A 15,629-nucleotide genomic window follows, 5' to 3' on the forward strand; every position below is an offset into this window, starting at 1 on the left:
CCCAGTCTCTCATGTCGAGAATTTAGGTTCATCCTAAAATGTAATCCAAAATCTGAATATCCCTCACTTTTTGTGAGTAATTTATGATTGAAATTATTTTGTAAAGCTCGGCCCTACAGTTTTCTATAATTACTAACTATAAGTTAGTCAGGTCATTGTTATTTGTTACCTGTTCTCTGTTTTATCCAGCTTTCTAACACCAACCTTTTGAAAATAGGATTAAGATTTTCACCAGTCATTACTTTGGTATTTGTCTCAGTAAAATGATACTTTTCACCAGAATCGTCTTAAAAAACATCTGTTAAGTAATGCTGGTTTCGTCAGATTTCACACATACCTTCCGTGCCCCATGTTTTTTTTTAAATTAACTTGTTTAAAACTAGGCGACGGCTTTTCTATTACAAAGGTAAGTGTACCGGGGACACACCTGATCAGAACCACCGGTTTAATCAATGAAATTCCTCTAGGTTGACCTCATTCCCTCTAACAGGAAAATAAACAGAAGATGTTTCCAGTAAACTCCGCCGTCAACAAGCCGCTTCCCTGGGCGGTCCGTCACGAGGAGCCCGCTTGCAGTTAGCTCGGGCGAGCTAGCATGTTACCACCCCGTGCCGTTTACTTTGGGGGCAGCCCAACGGGAAACATCATGAAGTCGTCTATCATTTTCCGCACCACCGCTGGACAATAAGAAGCGTGTTTCGGTCCCACGGCCATGCTTTGGAAGGACTAATGTTTCGGAAGGACTAATGTTTGGACCTCCGAAGCAGGCTCGGATGGGATTTGCGCAGTTAGCCGCCGCTACTAATGATTGTGCTGGATGGCTAGCGTCGCGGCCAACCGGTTCGGACTAGCCCTGTGACACAGGTAGGTAGCATGATGTTTTCCTCTCCTTTACCCCTCCCGATGAACAAGCACCCGATAACAAATGTATATCGCGGAGATCTACACCGGGCTTGTGTATGCGTATCGAGGTTTTTCATATTGCTTGTGACAGTTGATCTGCTTAGACAATTCGCGAAAATGATCCATCAGCTAGCATTAGCCCAGTGAGTAGCAGCACAAAGTTTGGAGGGATGACTGGCAAGTTTATGTGTGAAAACAACATCTTATCACAGTAAGTCTTATTTTGGGGAAAATGCCAGATTAGAGTTGTCTGTGCAACACTATGATATTTGTACCGTAATTGGAACGCTGTCGCGTGGCACTTGTGGGATGTCACATTCTTTTATAACTTCTCACATTATTTTCATAATTAATGGTGGTAGCTATGTGTGTAAAATGTAAAATATTAATTGAGCTGGTTTGTCAAGACAGATCTTTTAAAAACAATTCCACTGTTCTCAATACCAGTTTTCCTGAAACAAACAATATGAAAGTTCGGACTATTTAAAACGGGTGAAAATGCACCAATTGATCGTTTTAATACAAATACAATGTTGAATTTTGAATCCAAGTTTGAAACCATCATAAACTTTTATAATCTTTATCTTGTTTTCCAAAGTGTGTTGTCATTGGAATGCTTGCTACACACAAACTACAGTACATACATGTAGTCATGGCCATGACTGTGTACTAACTTCAGAAATATATACACATACATGTATTTGAAATATAATATTCCATAAAATGTGTTTCTGCCTCTGGCAGTTCTCATTTGAGGACATATTTTAGATGGAATGGCACAGAGCCCCCAATGATTTCAAATATTACTCACCATCAATGATGCTTTTACAAGGCAGGTCTTAAATACAGTGCGTTACGTGTCTTGTTGTTGGTGCACAATGTCATAAAACATCTGTAATGCATCAAGTTCTCATTGGAACAGTGTTGTTGTTCATGGAGATAATAACCTGGCGATGAAGTGTCACTTTGCGTTGCTGCTTTTTTTGTGGTTCTATTCCATGATCCTGCTGCCGTTGATACAAGTATATTAATTCAGCAAGAAGCGACCGGGCTGGCGATAGCTAGTGACATCAGACTAACCCCAATCAGTGCCCTTTATCCAGTCGAGCGTGTGCTTTTTTTTTTTCCTTGCGTCATAACAACATCCCGTTTCTGCCGGATTTTTTTCAGTACTAAAAGTAATGCGTCCCAACGGCTGCCATAATTTAGAAATGTGTACTGGTCCTGCGTCTGAAGGTGGATAATGGCCTATCCGTGGCCTAGTGGCCGTCTGGTCACTGTTAATGCTAAACACTGCGGTTCTGTTCCCACGCAAAGTACGCGATCAAGACTGACCACTTCTGACAGCCAGTCAGTGGTCAATACACACGCAACTATACTAATGAAATGCTTATTATCGCATCAATCACATGGAATTAATTATTCCCTTTCCTTGTTATCTGCTCCATTTTTAAACCTCCCTTTCCTTACTGTACTGTATTAAGCATGTGTACAGAATGTTAACAAAGAAAATCTTCAGGGAAATCTAAATGCTGGAGTAACGTAGCTTTGGCTTATTTGGTTCTAACGGAAAGTAAGTCCATCAGCTTTGAAATCAAAAATTGAACTTTTAGCCTGGCAATATTGTTCTTGGGCATGTTGTACATTTGTAACTCTCGTTTTCCTTCTACCCGTTTAGCTGGTTCACATCGATCCTATAAAAAAACAATCGAAACAAAACAGGTGGATTAACCGGAAGAACCATGCCACCCCGGCCATCCTCGGGAGAACTATGGGGGATGCACTTGATGCCACCCAGCATCAAAGTGGACTGCCTCCTGCCGAATGGCATGATCCTCACGTTGGAGTGCCTCCGTGAGGCCACGCTAATCACAGTGAAGCACGAGCTTTTCAAAGAAGCCCGGAAATATCCTCTTTGCCATCTACTACAGGAGGAGAGCTCCTACATCTTTGTCAGTGTCACCCAAGAGGCAGAACGAGAGGAGTTTTACGATGAAACCAGGAGGCTATGCGACCTTCGACTCTTCCAGGCCTTCCTCAAAGTCATCGAGCCCGTCGGCAACAGAGAAGAAAAGATTCTCAATCGAGAAATAGGTATCGTTCACAAATTACCGTAGAATGAACAAAATAATAGTACTGTTGGCCACAACAAGCTGTACGGAAATCTGTCAAAAGTTAACGGGGCTTGCTCATAACAACCGAAACGAACTTTAGAGCACTTGAGAAGCAATGCGAATTACAAACATGAAAACTGGAGCAAGCGGAAATGATGTGCTTTATCTGCGTTAATGACGCTGTTGGATGTGTTGGTTCTTCCCTTTTAGGTTTCGCTATTGGGATGCCCATTTGTGAGTTTGATTTGGTTAAAGATCCGGAAGTGCAGGACTTCAGAAGGAACATTTTAAATGTTTGCAAAGAGGCAGTGGACCTTCGAGATTGTAACGGACCCCACAGTAGAGCTTTGTATGTCTATCCCCCGAACGTGGAATCCTCAGCAGAACTGCCCAGGCACATCTATAACAAACTAGATAAAGGTGAGACAAAAGCTATCGATGCCCTTTTTTTTTTTAAACTGAAATATTGTAACCAAGACTTTGCATTTCTTTTTCCTCAGGTCAAATAATTGTGGTAATCTGGGTTATCGTGTCACCCAGCAATGATAAGCAGAAGTACACTTTGAAGATCAACCATGACTGCGTGCCGGAGCAGGTTATCGCCGAGGCCATTCGTAAGAAGACGCGCAGCATGCTGCTCTCCCAGGAGCAGTTAAAGATGTGCGTGCAGGAGTATCAAGGGAAGTACATCCTCAAAGTCTGCGGTTGCGATGAGTACTTACTGGAGAAATACCCTCTGAGTCAGTACAAGGTAATCTCATTTCACGTGACATAAACTACCTCTGATGCTTATCCACCGAGCACAAAGTGGATCATATCCAATTCTGTTGAAATGGAAAGGACCAAAATGTGTTGTGAATATTTATTTATGTCATTTTTAGAAATTGTGTTTTTTTTCCCTCTGTCCTCAGTACGTGCGCAGCTGCATCATGTTGGGGCGAATGCCCAACTTGATGCTGATGGCAAAAGACAGTCTGTATTCCCAACTGCCCATGGACAATTTCACCATGCCGTCATACGCCAGACGAATCTCCACAGCAACTCCTTACATGAACGGGGAAACATCCACAAAGTCTCTGTGGACTATCAACGGCGCACTCAGGATTCGGGTGCTCTGTGCCACTTATGTCAATGTCAATATCAGAGACATAGACAAGGTACAACTGCAGCAAACGTGTGGTTACATCACCTTTGATTATTGTTCGGCTCTTGAGTTATTCCCTCACATTTGTACGTGGTGTATGTTTGCGCCTGATTTAGATCTACGTCAGGACTGGGATATACCACGGTGGAGAGCAGCTGTGCGACAATGTCAACACCCAGCGCGTGCCCTGTTCAAATCCCCGGTAAGTCGCAACAAAATCCTGTGACGCACACTTATCTGTGTGTGTGTGTTTTTTTTTTAAAGATGTCATTCGTGTTCATCCTAGGTGGAATGAGTGGCTGAACTACGACATGTACATTCCAGACATCCCGCGGGCTGCCCGCCTTTGCCTCTCTATCTGTTCTGTTAAAGGCAGAAAGGGAGCAAAAGAGGTGAGCTGCAGTTGCACTTAAAAAGGAAGTCAGGTTACTGAGATGATCATTTTCGATACATTTGGAGCAATGTTTGGCGGTTGCGGAGCTGGATGACATCATTGCCATCAAAGTTTGTCATATGATGATACTTTGTCTACTTGAGAGCACTCATCAAAGCAATCACACACTTGTCCCTCCTTTTTGGTTGAATCGTCTTTTTGTTTTTTTTTTCTGAGCTAAAATTTGATGTACGAGCGAGCTTCCGATAGGTCAGCGCTAGATGACAGTTTAGGGAAAAGCTCGGTCACAATCAATTTTGAAAAAGTGGGTAATGGGTCCCACAAGGTGAGTTTGAAAAGGCTGAATTATTAATATAGGCAATTGTAAACATTTTTTGGGGGGTCAATTACTCATAGTTCATTAGTGTATAATTTGTGTTAATTTTAGTTGACTTAACTATTTGTATAATGCGCTTCCGACCCGACTCCCTCAAAACACCATGAAACTGTTGCAACTTGTTCATACAATCAATACAGAAATGGAAGAAGCCGCAATCAGTCGTTACGTGTGAAAGTTTTTAAGACCAGGATAAATTTTTTTTTTTCACGTTTATGTTTGAGCTCCTTTTTAAAGCATTGATGTTTAAAATGTGGGCGGCCCGGTAGTCCAGCGGTTAGCACGTCGGCTTCACAGTGCAGAGGTACCAGGTTCGATTCCAGCTCCGGCCTCCCTGTGTGGAGTTTGCATGTTCTCCCCGGGCCTGCGTGGGTTTTCTCCGGGTGCTCCGGTTTCCTCCCACATTCCAAAAATATGCATGGCAGGCTGATTGAACACTCTAAATTGTCCCTAGGTGTGAGTGTGAGCGTGGATGGTTGTTCGTCTATGTGTGCCCTGCGATTGGATGGCAACCGATTCAGGGTGTCCCCCGCCTACTGCCCGGAGACGGCTGGGATGGGTTCCAGCACCCCCCGCGACCCTAGTGAGGATCAAGCGGTACGGAAGATGAATGAATGTTTAAAACCTTTTTTTTTTTTTTGCACGATACATACTTGTCAAAAATCAAGTAAGCTGTCTTTTATTTCTGACATCTGTTTTTAAGTGTCTTTACTTCCTTGTTTTTAAATGTTGTACTTTTCATCACTTAAAGCACATTGTGTCGCCTTCTGTCTGAAAAGCTGCCCTGCCTTGTTTTGCCTTGACTCAGCTCCGACTCGATATACTCGAGTCACGTGGACAAACGGCATCATGGGAACCAAACAAGTTAGCTGCGGCTTTGTTGCTATTGTAATTGTTTTGCTGCGCATCAACTTAGCGGTATTTTCCTGTAGGAGCACTGTCCTCTGGCTTGGGGCAACATCAACCTGTTTGACTACACCCACACACTCGTAGCAGGAAAGATGGCGCTCAACCTCTGGCCCGTCCCACACGGCCTGGAAGATCTGCTCAACCCCATCGGTGTCTCGGGCTCAAACCCCAACAAGGTCAGCCGAATTTTCTGCAGAGCCTAATCGTGTAACTTCATGATTGAATTTTGACCACCTCTCTTTAAGCAGCATGTTTTTCTCGATGTGAGTGGCATTCTTTCATACAAAAATATAGACTCAAATATTAAATCTTGTAGGAAACCCCTTGTCTGGAGTTGGAGTTTGACCATTTTAGTTCTCCAGTAAAGTTCCCTGATATGACCATCATTGAGGATCACGCCAACTGGAATATATCCCGAGAGCTTGGCTTTAATTACTGCCCCACAGGTTTGGTAAGAGCGCACACTTCTTCGGTTTGCACCATATTCATCATGACAGTGACAACAATAAAATACAGTGGAGCCTCAGTTTCTGCGACCAATCCTTTCAGATATTCGGACTAAAATGGAGTCAGACAAAAATGGAAGCAATATTTACCGTAGGAATCAATGATATTAAACCTTTCCAGACATCCAAAAATATGAAAAAAAATCTAGAGAATAACTATAGTTTATTATACAGAAAGCAATGTGAAATATGGATAAAAAAATTGAAAAATGAACATTAAACATCACATACCCAAGTCTCCTGATGGTGCTTGAAAGACCGCAAACGAGGGCGGAAGGGAGGAGAAGAGCAATCTGCCATTTTCGTACGTTGAAGTTCCACTTGGAACCGTCTTGGGCACCCTGGTGGCTTATTGAACAGGTGCGCTTCGTAGATAAGCACAAAACAAAATGCGGGTGCGGTGACGCTCACTCGAGCCAAAACTCCGTAAAGTTGTGAACGTGCTTGGGATGCTTTGTGTGGCACGACTCGCACAGGTCGGCAGATGAGTTTGGTAAAGGACCGTTTTCAGCTGTGCGGAAACTGATCGGATGTGCGAGATTTGCGATAGTATGAAGACAAACCGAGGTTCCACTGTAGTTTATACATCGGTCGAGTTTATTTCAATGTGTGCTGTGGTGCAATAGAGTAACAGAGTGGCCCGAGACAACCCCTTCACAGACATCGACAATGAGCAGCTTCGCCAAGTTTGTAACCGGGACCCGTTGTCTGAGATCACTGAGCAGGAGAAAGACTTTTTATGGAGGCATAGGTAACGTCTGCAAGTCCACGATGTGACCGAATTGTTACAAATTCATTTGACAGCGTATGACAAATCGTTTTCTTGAGTTTCTCGGTCGTATTCTAAAATATAGCTGATGCGCTTTGCTGAAACTCTCACAGACATTATTGTGTCAACATGCCCGACATCCTTCCCAAGATCCTCCTTGCTGTGAAATGGAACTCCAGAGATGAGGTTGCACAAGTAAGATCCATTGCCCTTCCTTCTCCCCATTGCTGACGTGTATTCATTTCAGGACATTGTTTGGGCCAACAAATGTCTAACCGGGCTTACTTGAGTTACAGACAGAACTCAGCAGATTTTCACATTGATAATGACAGCGGATTCCCTTTTTCATCAAGGGGCGATTTGTTTTTCCCGTGTTTAGAACTGCTCAGCGTAATTGTCCCTCTTTGCCGCCAGATGTATTGCCTTCTGAAGGATTGGCCTGCGATCAAGCCGGAACAAGCCATGGAGTTGCTGGATTGCAACTTTCCCGATCCCATGATCCGAGATTTTGCTGTCAAGTGCCTTGAGAAATATTTAACCGATGACAAACTGTCACAGTACCTCATTCAATTGGTTCAGGTGAGTTAGATTTTGCTGTATCCTGCGTTCATGCCGGGCCATGTACACTTGACTGGACGCTTCAAGAGGCGTACCTGCTCAATAGAAGAAGATCGATACAAGAGCTGTATTAAAAAAAAGTAAAAACAAAACGGCGTACACAAAGATAGCAGAGTTTCCAATTCTGAAGTTTTTCGTCATTTTCATGTAGCTTAAGTCAATCACCCGACCTTGCTAAATAACAGTCCTCCTTTTTTAATGAAATGCTTGACGTGCTGCAGTATGAATGATTTTCTTGTCCACCTCCACATTTTCTCTGCGTCAACAGGTTCTAAAGTATGAGCAGTACCTCGATAATCCACTGGGCCGTTTCCTGTTGAAAAAGGCTTTAACCAATCAGAGGATAGGACATTTCTTCTTCTGGCATTTGAAGTAAGTTTATTTTCATATCTATAAAAACCAAGGACTTTGGTCTTGATTCGTTTTTCAGAATTGATTTTACACAAAAATATTAAGAACAATAGAGATTTTTTTATTTTTATTTTTTTTAATCACCAGAGCAGCACAGTGCCGAGCAGGCTGTGGTGTGTGACTGGAAGGTGGCGGAGGGTGGAAAGTGCAGCTGCCAGTGACTGCAATACAAATTTTTTAATTGAATATAAAAACCACATAAAAAAGAAAACAAATATAGAATGAGCAAAGCGCTCAGAAAGGGCAAATCACCACGAAGGTTTAAACATTTTTCACCTGACATTTCAATAAATTATCAGCTTTAGTCTAGCATTTTGACAGCTAATGGTGGGCATGTTTTGTGAAAATTAGTTGGGAGTTTCCTCAGGATCCAATCCAATTCAGACAAATAGGTTTTAGATATGTCTCCACTGGAAAATACTGTACAAATCTAAAAATGTGAGGCATAGACACATGAACCATTTTTCTTCTCCCCATGTGTCTTCAGATCAGAAATGCACAATAAGACAGTTAGCCAGAGGTTTGGACTCCTGCTGGAGTCGTATTGCCGGGCCTGCGGCGTGTACCTGAAGCACCTGAGCCGGCAGGTGGAGGCCATGGAGAAACTCATCAATCTCACTGACCTCCTCAAACAGGAGAAAAAGGATGAGGCGCAGAAGGTAATCCGACTGCTGACAGCTGCTTGGCCAAATCACGGAGTTTAATCTCGGCAACATCTGGCCTCGGGGCCGCACAGGTCATTAGTGTGCTTTAGAGCTTCGGATACATTTGGGGATGGTTGCTGTTTTCTTGTACCGTTTCGTCCTGTTATATTGTTTAAAAAAAAAAAAGAAAAGAAAAGAGTACAGAGAAACGTTTCACAAAGACTGCGGTAAAAATAACCACTCTTTTATTTATTTGAATTGGCGGTTCGGATAATGGATGGTTAGATGATATTAAGGTGTTCCCCAAGTACCACAATCCACAATAAACAGATTTAGTATTTGGAAAGTTTCTTTGCAATGGGCACAGGGCCCAGTGAGCATTCAACATGAGTCTTTTTCTCCCCAAGAAGAAAAAGAAAAGTGCATTTCACAAAGAATACCTTCTTGTTGGGAAAACTATGCATGGTGGCAACTCACTCGTGTCATCCGTGAGCGATGTAGTATCTGACCTTCCACAAAATACATATTATTGTACATATTTATTTATTTAAGTATTTATTCGAATGGATGATGTCGAGTTCAGAACCCTTTCATCATTCTTACTTGCGTTGCCAAGAGTTGTACGCGTGGACGACTTACATGCCCGCTGGGTGTTTATACGCCCACTCAGCCCGCGGTACAGCAGTGTTACGTCATTATGAAGGCTTCGTCTTTTTGCTGAGGCAAACCAGCAGATGGCCAGCGCTTCCGTTTACCGCTCTGGCTTGACTCGTTCCAGCTGCCCACACCTGGCGGGTTATTGATCTACCTGATTCTCTCCTCTCAGGTTCAAATGAAGTTTCTGGTGGAGCAAATGAGGAGGCCAGACTACATGGATGCACTGCAGAGCTTCACCTCTCCGCTCAACCCTGCACATCAGCTGGGAAACCTCCGGTACTTTACTTTCCTTATGTAACTCACCTGACTACTGCTATTGTGCGTCTGTGCGTGTGTGTCTCACATACCGCCGTCACGCTATATGGCAGATATTTTTGCTTGAAATGCAACTACTTTCTTATAGCGGAAATCCAGGCTATTTTTCACTAATATGTAATATATGCCAATTGTTTTCAATGTGTTTCTTTTCTTAGCATCTTTAATGTAAAAATAGAAAATGTGTAATACTGATTAAAAAGTAGCGTCTGTATTTTAAATGATGAGACTTCAGCAGTTCTGGTTGGCTTCGGAATCGCTGCTGGTAACAAAACACGATCTCAGAGAAGATAACAAAGTCCTTTTTTCGTCTCAAAATGGAGAAATTCCCAATTCACAGCAGCAAAGTAATGAAACCTAAACTTGGAGTGTTTCCTGTGATTTTATCCCCCCTGACTTTTGTTTTATTTTAACGTGTACAATATTCCACAAGCACTCTACATGTTCTCAGACTTCTGGTAGTGAGCCTAAGGAAATTCCTGGGCCCCCCCAGGCTGACATTGGGCCCAGTAGACAAAGCAACGTCTCTGCCTTTTTAACGCTGCAACAACAGCTTGTTTGAAATCCCCCCTAAGGGCCCCTTACTAGTTGTTGCTGGATGATGGCAAGTCGGGGGGGACCTGTGAGACGGCTGAGATTGGTTCATATTAGTCACATGCGTTCACAGAGCGCTTAGCAATACTGTATTTTATTTTGTTTTAAATACACGTTATGCTTTTACCTTTAGTTCTGAATGATGTGTTTCCTAAAGACACAGCTGTCTTTAAAAAAAAAAAAAAAACAACTGTATTGTGTCCGCCATCTCTGCCCGAGTCATACCATTCTTTTTCTGCTTCTCACTAATCGCGTGCTGGTTTCTGTTCCAGTCTGGAAGAATGTCGGATGATGTCATCTGCCAAGCGACCGCTGTGGCTTAATTGGGAGAACCCAGATATGATGTCAGAGCTCCTTTTTCAGAACAATGAAATCATCTTCAAAAATGGAGATGGTAAGTTTTTGACATCATTCACATTTGCTCCGGAACTCAAGATGCAGTCTTTTGTACTTGAAATCTGCTCACGGCGTTATCCAAAGCGCACTGTGCAATTGTGTGACCAAAGAAACGTTGACAGCCCTCCTACTTACTAATGTTATTCCCATCTACTTTCCCCATCTTACTGCGCCTCTGTAGATCTGAGGCAGGATATGCTGACGCTGCAGATCATTAGGATAATGGAGAACATCTGGCAGAACCAAGGCCTTGATCTCAGGTAAGGCGCCTCACTTCACCGTGACAGCAAGGATGCAGGTGCTCATTAATAGGCGGCGGATAACTTTTATGTTCTCTGATCGACGCCTTTAATGCTGAATAACCTCAAAGCCTTCCAGCCACCTTAGGTCATCACACACTAAAGCCGCTTTGACATTGGCTTCCCACTAAATTGGCACATCAGAGGTGTAGCACTAGAGCTTCTTCTTAGTCGCCCGCCTCCTCCACACCGACCGACCTTGTTGAAGAGGGACGGCCAATGCAGGTGCATGTATGTGCTAATGAGTTGCTCGGTGATGTCGGCGCAAAGGTTAAATTTTCTGTAAAAAAGAAACGGGGCGTAGGCAGTGAGTCCCAGGTGATAAGTGTTCACTTATGTGCTGATACAACATGGCGATTCCAAAAGCGTAAGACAAACTCATCACATGATATTTCAAAACAGGAGGCTCGAGCTTGGATACATCTCTTCACGTTATTTCATGTTTTATGATGTCAATATTTTCCATTTTTTGCTAAAAATAAACCATATTCATGTGGGGCTATCAAAATAATGCAATAATACATCACAATCTCATATTGAGTGGCCCAAAGCTAAGCTGGGGTGGGGTCATTGATGTAACATGTTTGTTTTGCTGGCACGTTGCCCCAATGTGTAGATTTTAAAAATAAAAAAACAATCGTTTATTTGTAGTTCTTGGGCAAGCCGCAGCTCGCGGACCCCAGTTTGAGAACTGGCGCCTGAAGCTAGCCAAGAAAAAGAAGCCATTCTAGATCGCCCCTTCCACACTGGCTTACGCGGTTCTTGGGAACCACAGAGAATCCTTTGAATTAGCGTGCGATTTCACAACCCTAAATCTTTGATCTTGGGCCCCCACTTTTTTTTTCGTCTCTCTTTTTTCTGTCTTTCAAGGATGCTCCCTTACGGTTGTCTGTCAATCGGTGACTGCGTTGGGTTGATCGAGGTGGTGAGGAATTCTCACACCATCATGCAGATCCAGTGCAAAGGAGGCCTAAAGGGGGCGCTGCAGTTCAACAGCCACACGCTGCACCAGTGGCTCAAGGATAAAAACAAGGGCGAGATGTGAGTGGCGCAGCGCAATACCCGGGCAGTGCTTTAGTCACAATAATGACAAGCCACACATTAGGACATTAAACCTAATTCTTTGTCATCCTTTGTCATGATTGACATTGATTATTGATTATTATTTTAGGTATGACCAAGCCGTAGATTTGTTCACACGATCATGCGCAGGCTATTGTGTCGCCACATTTATCCTGGGGATAGGGGATAGACACAATAGCAACATCATGGTTAAAGATGATGGACAGGTAAAATTCAACATGACATCATTCTAATCTTCCGCTCATACTTCTCACGAGTGTCCTTCATTTATTTGATGCTCTGCAGCTGTTCCACATCGATTTTGGCCATTTCCTTGACCACAAAAAGAAGAAGTTTGGATACAAGCGAGAGCGGGTGCCCTTTGTACTGACGCAAGACTTCCTGATCGTCATAAGCAAAGGAACGCAGGAGTGCACCAAAACAAGAGAGTTTGAAAGGTACAGTCCACGCTCACTTTCAATTTGGATTTTTTACTTAGTGTTGTTCAATGCAGTGAATTTATCATGGGAGATGCGTTCCAATCCCACTCCAATAGGTGAAAATCTCCAATATAGGGATACCGAATGAAAAATATTTTCAAAATAGTTGTACCCCTCGCACACGCGTATTAAACAAACTTGTTTTTTCGAAACCTCTCAAAATATGCTTGGATATTGAAACGGCAAATTGTTCAACCAAGCCCCTCATTTTTGTATACCTAAAGTCTGTTTGCTTAATGATAATGCTAGTGAACAATGTCGTCCTGTTTCGTGCCACTCCCAGTTGCAGTTTACGTCATACGAAACATGAAACAAAGATACTAGACGTCTGTTTAAAACGACCACACATTACATTCCACTAGCTTATTGCTAACACATAATCCTTCCTATCAAATAACAACAATAGTATTAATAATAATTAAATGATGCGAAAAACAATTGTAAATGGCACTGCGATTTATCCGTTTTGTATTTCTATTGCACTTAATTGAACGGTGTTTGTTTGTTTTTTCTTCTTTCTTTTTTCTACCCACATTCTTGCTGCTGGAGGCTGTAAATTTCCCCAGTTGTGGGACAAATAAAGGATATCTTAATCTTAATAATGGGGATACCCCATATATGGGCTCACGAATAGTATCTTTGTGGCAGTGCTATATAACCCTTCAGGAAATTGATATTTTTGCACACTGGGCCAGATAACCTAATGATACCAGGCATACATTCTTTATCCTCTTCGAAGAACAATTATCATCCCGGTCTACTGAAGAGTTTGCAACGCGGCCGTAAGAAGATAACGCCCCCCGTAGCCAAGGTGCGCGCACCAAAACGAGCAGTGCAGTCTGTGTTGAATTGAAGCAGAAAGTGTTCAATTCTTCACATTCTGTTGCGTGCTAAGCTTTCCAGAGAAGATTATTGGCATTTCAATGGGAGAAGATAATTTGAAGTACCAAGACACAACCGTCTGGGAAGAAACCGAACCTCGGTCCTTGTGACAATGTTTGTCACAAAGGCTGACGAGGTTTTGGATTTCCTTTGCGCCCCCCAGGTTTCAGGAGATGTGCTACAAGGCCTACCTGGCAATCCGGCAGCACGCCAACCTCTTCATCAACCTGTTTTCCATGATGCTGGGCTCAGGGATGCCCGAGTTACAGTCATTTGACGACATCGCTTACATCCGGAAGACCTTGGCCCTGGACAAGACGGAGCAGGAGGCCCTCGACTATTTCATGAAGCAGATGAACGACGCCCACCATGGCGGCTGGACTACGAAAATGGACTGGATCTTCCACACCATCCGCCAGCACGCCATGAACTGAAGCGGCAAGCGAAATAGTTGAGCGAACAGAAACATTGACCAGAACGAGCTGCGCACTGAGAATGCAAAATGCAGTAGCGGCCATGAATTGCCACACGAAGACCTGGTTTCGTTTGCCAGCATTTGACTCTGAACCATTACCTGCCAGCGCAGTATGAACAGGGGTGCTAAGAAGAGCCTTTATCAGGGACACTAAATGTTTTCACACCCGTAGGAATTTATTTGTGGCTGCACTATATGAACTTCTGAAGGCATGGTGGAGCTGTATTTCATCAGTTCCCTCCATAGGAACGAAAACTGTCTCATGGACCTCGGGCACATCCGGCCATCTTCATAAGAGCTAACGAGAGATCCTCCTTTTTTTCACGGGGGGGGGGGGGGGGGGGCAGACTTTGTCAATGTATTACGAGGAACATCACTATGAAGTTGTACATCTTGAGCACAGCAGGCTTTTTTTTTTACAAGAATAATAATAATAACAATAATCCTGGACAGCTGACAGGGGTCATACTACATCATTTACACTACCTAATTTAAAACTATGAACCATTAAGAAAGTGGGGAATGATATTTGTTCAAATGGAAGAAAGAAAAGGACACTGAGAAGCCGATTCCGGTGACTCATCACAATCCTGAAAAATTGAAGTAATAGTATTCACAGTACAAATGGAAACGCCGTGAGAGCATTTATTCGATTCGGTACGGTCTTTGTCCTCACAAGTATGACAATTCAGCCAACTAGAAGACTTTTTCCACTGCTTTCTTTCACAACAGTATATTTCTGCACTCTAGGACTACTTTGGTATACTATTAGGACAACTAGATGACGCCAATGAGGCAAACGATTCACTAGTTGTTGACACACACCGCCTTCCACAACAACTCTGTACACTAATAGGACAACGGTATGTTACTAGTGGACATATTGAGACTACTAGTAGGGTCCAGGAGAAATTGGGCTTTGTACCGTTTCTAATCCAGCACAGTAGGGTCCCTTCAAAAATTGCACTAGTTGTAGAGTTTCCCCTCTAATAGAAATTTTGTTCTACTAGTGTGCTGAATTGTCAAGTGAGGTCAAAAAGTGTGCGAGTACATGGCCATCAAACTGGGAATCAAGAAGATCAAATAAATTCTCAAACTGCTTTCCATAAGCATGAGACTGACTGAGATATTTGAATAATAGCATTTATTACTTGGACTTACCCGCCGTTGCTAATTTCCTAATTTGTAGAATATGGATATGTCCACCATGTTTGAAGTCATTACACCGTTTTTGTTTCTTTTTGTCCAGGAGTATAGTCCATTTCTGAGCCAAAGTGCTACATGTGTGTTAACCCCCTGCTCGACAGTCTTATTGTTCATTAACCCCCCCCCCCCCCCCCCCATCTGGTCCAATTGTCATGTACTCATCGCACTGATTTCTGCAGTATGTGTTTTGCGCGTGTCATTTTATCAGTATTATTAGGTCGGAGGGAAAATGCGCAGATTTCAACTAACCTCTTTGGCCACTTGGTGTAAATTGGCCGAGTTTAAAAAAGCAACAAAGGGGAGAAAAAATGTGCAGTGTTCTTTTTAGTTGTTGTTGTAATATGCTGTTACACTATGCAAATTGTGATCCTAACAAGTACTGTATTATACAAAAAAAAAAACAGTTGATGTCACGAATAATGAAAGCAACTCCACAACTGAAAAGTGTGCAAACT

The 15,629-nt window shown here is 42.9% G+C and overlaps 1 protein-coding gene across 2 annotated transcripts; it reads left to right on the forward strand.

Moving 5' to 3' along the window:
• Nucleotides 1–477: 477 nt before the first annotated feature.
• On the forward strand, nucleotides 478–15,289 carry LOC127587594 (phosphatidylinositol 4,5-bisphosphate 3-kinase catalytic subunit alpha isoform). Of its 2 annotated transcripts, XM_052046006.1 has the most exons (21): nucleotides 480–864; nucleotides 2,582–2,997; nucleotides 3,228–3,437; nucleotides 3,518–3,768; nucleotides 3,929–4,174; nucleotides 4,278–4,363; nucleotides 4,448–4,553; nucleotides 5,864–6,016; nucleotides 6,157–6,291; nucleotides 6,973–7,097; nucleotides 7,229–7,310; nucleotides 7,530–7,694; nucleotides 8,002–8,105; nucleotides 8,632–8,803; nucleotides 9,615–9,721; nucleotides 10,627–10,748; nucleotides 10,932–11,010; nucleotides 11,920–12,090; nucleotides 12,221–12,338; nucleotides 12,418–12,569; nucleotides 13,657–15,289. In XM_052046006.1, the coding sequence occupies exons 2-21, from the start codon at nucleotides 2,646–2,648 to the stop codon at nucleotides 13,925–13,927; spliced, it is 3,207 nt and encodes a 1,068-aa protein (XP_051901966.1). In that variant the 5' UTR covers nucleotides 480–864; nucleotides 2,582–2,645; the 3' UTR covers nucleotides 13,928–15,289. The 2 variants fall into 2 exon arrangements, 1 of the variants encoding a protein (XP_051901966.1); XR_007958794.1 differs by lacking the exon at nucleotides 12,221–12,338 and having other exon boundaries at nucleotides 478–864; nucleotides 13,657–13,805.
• The last annotated feature ends 340 nt before the right edge of the window (nucleotides 15,290–15,629 follow it).

The sequence above is a fragment of the Hippocampus zosterae genome, chromosome 15, assembly GCF_025434085.1.
Source record: "Hippocampus zosterae strain Florida chromosome 15, ASM2543408v3, whole genome shotgun sequence".
Taxonomy (NCBI): domain Eukaryota; kingdom Metazoa; phylum Chordata; class Actinopteri; order Syngnathiformes; family Syngnathidae; genus Hippocampus; species Hippocampus zosterae.

Coding starts and splice junctions, on each gene's coding strand:
- LOC127587594 (XM_052046006.1), top strand. CDS start 2,646: ATGCCACCCCGGCCATCCTCGGGAGAACTATGGGGGATGCACTTGATG. Junction 4,175..4,277: donor ATATCAGAGACATAGACAAG/GTACAACTGCAG, acceptor CGCCTGATTTAG/ATCTACGTCAGGACTGGGAT. Junction 9,722..10,626: donor CATCAGCTGGGAAACCTCCG/GTACTTTACTTT, acceptor TTTCTGTTCCAG/TCTGGAAGAATGTCGGATGA.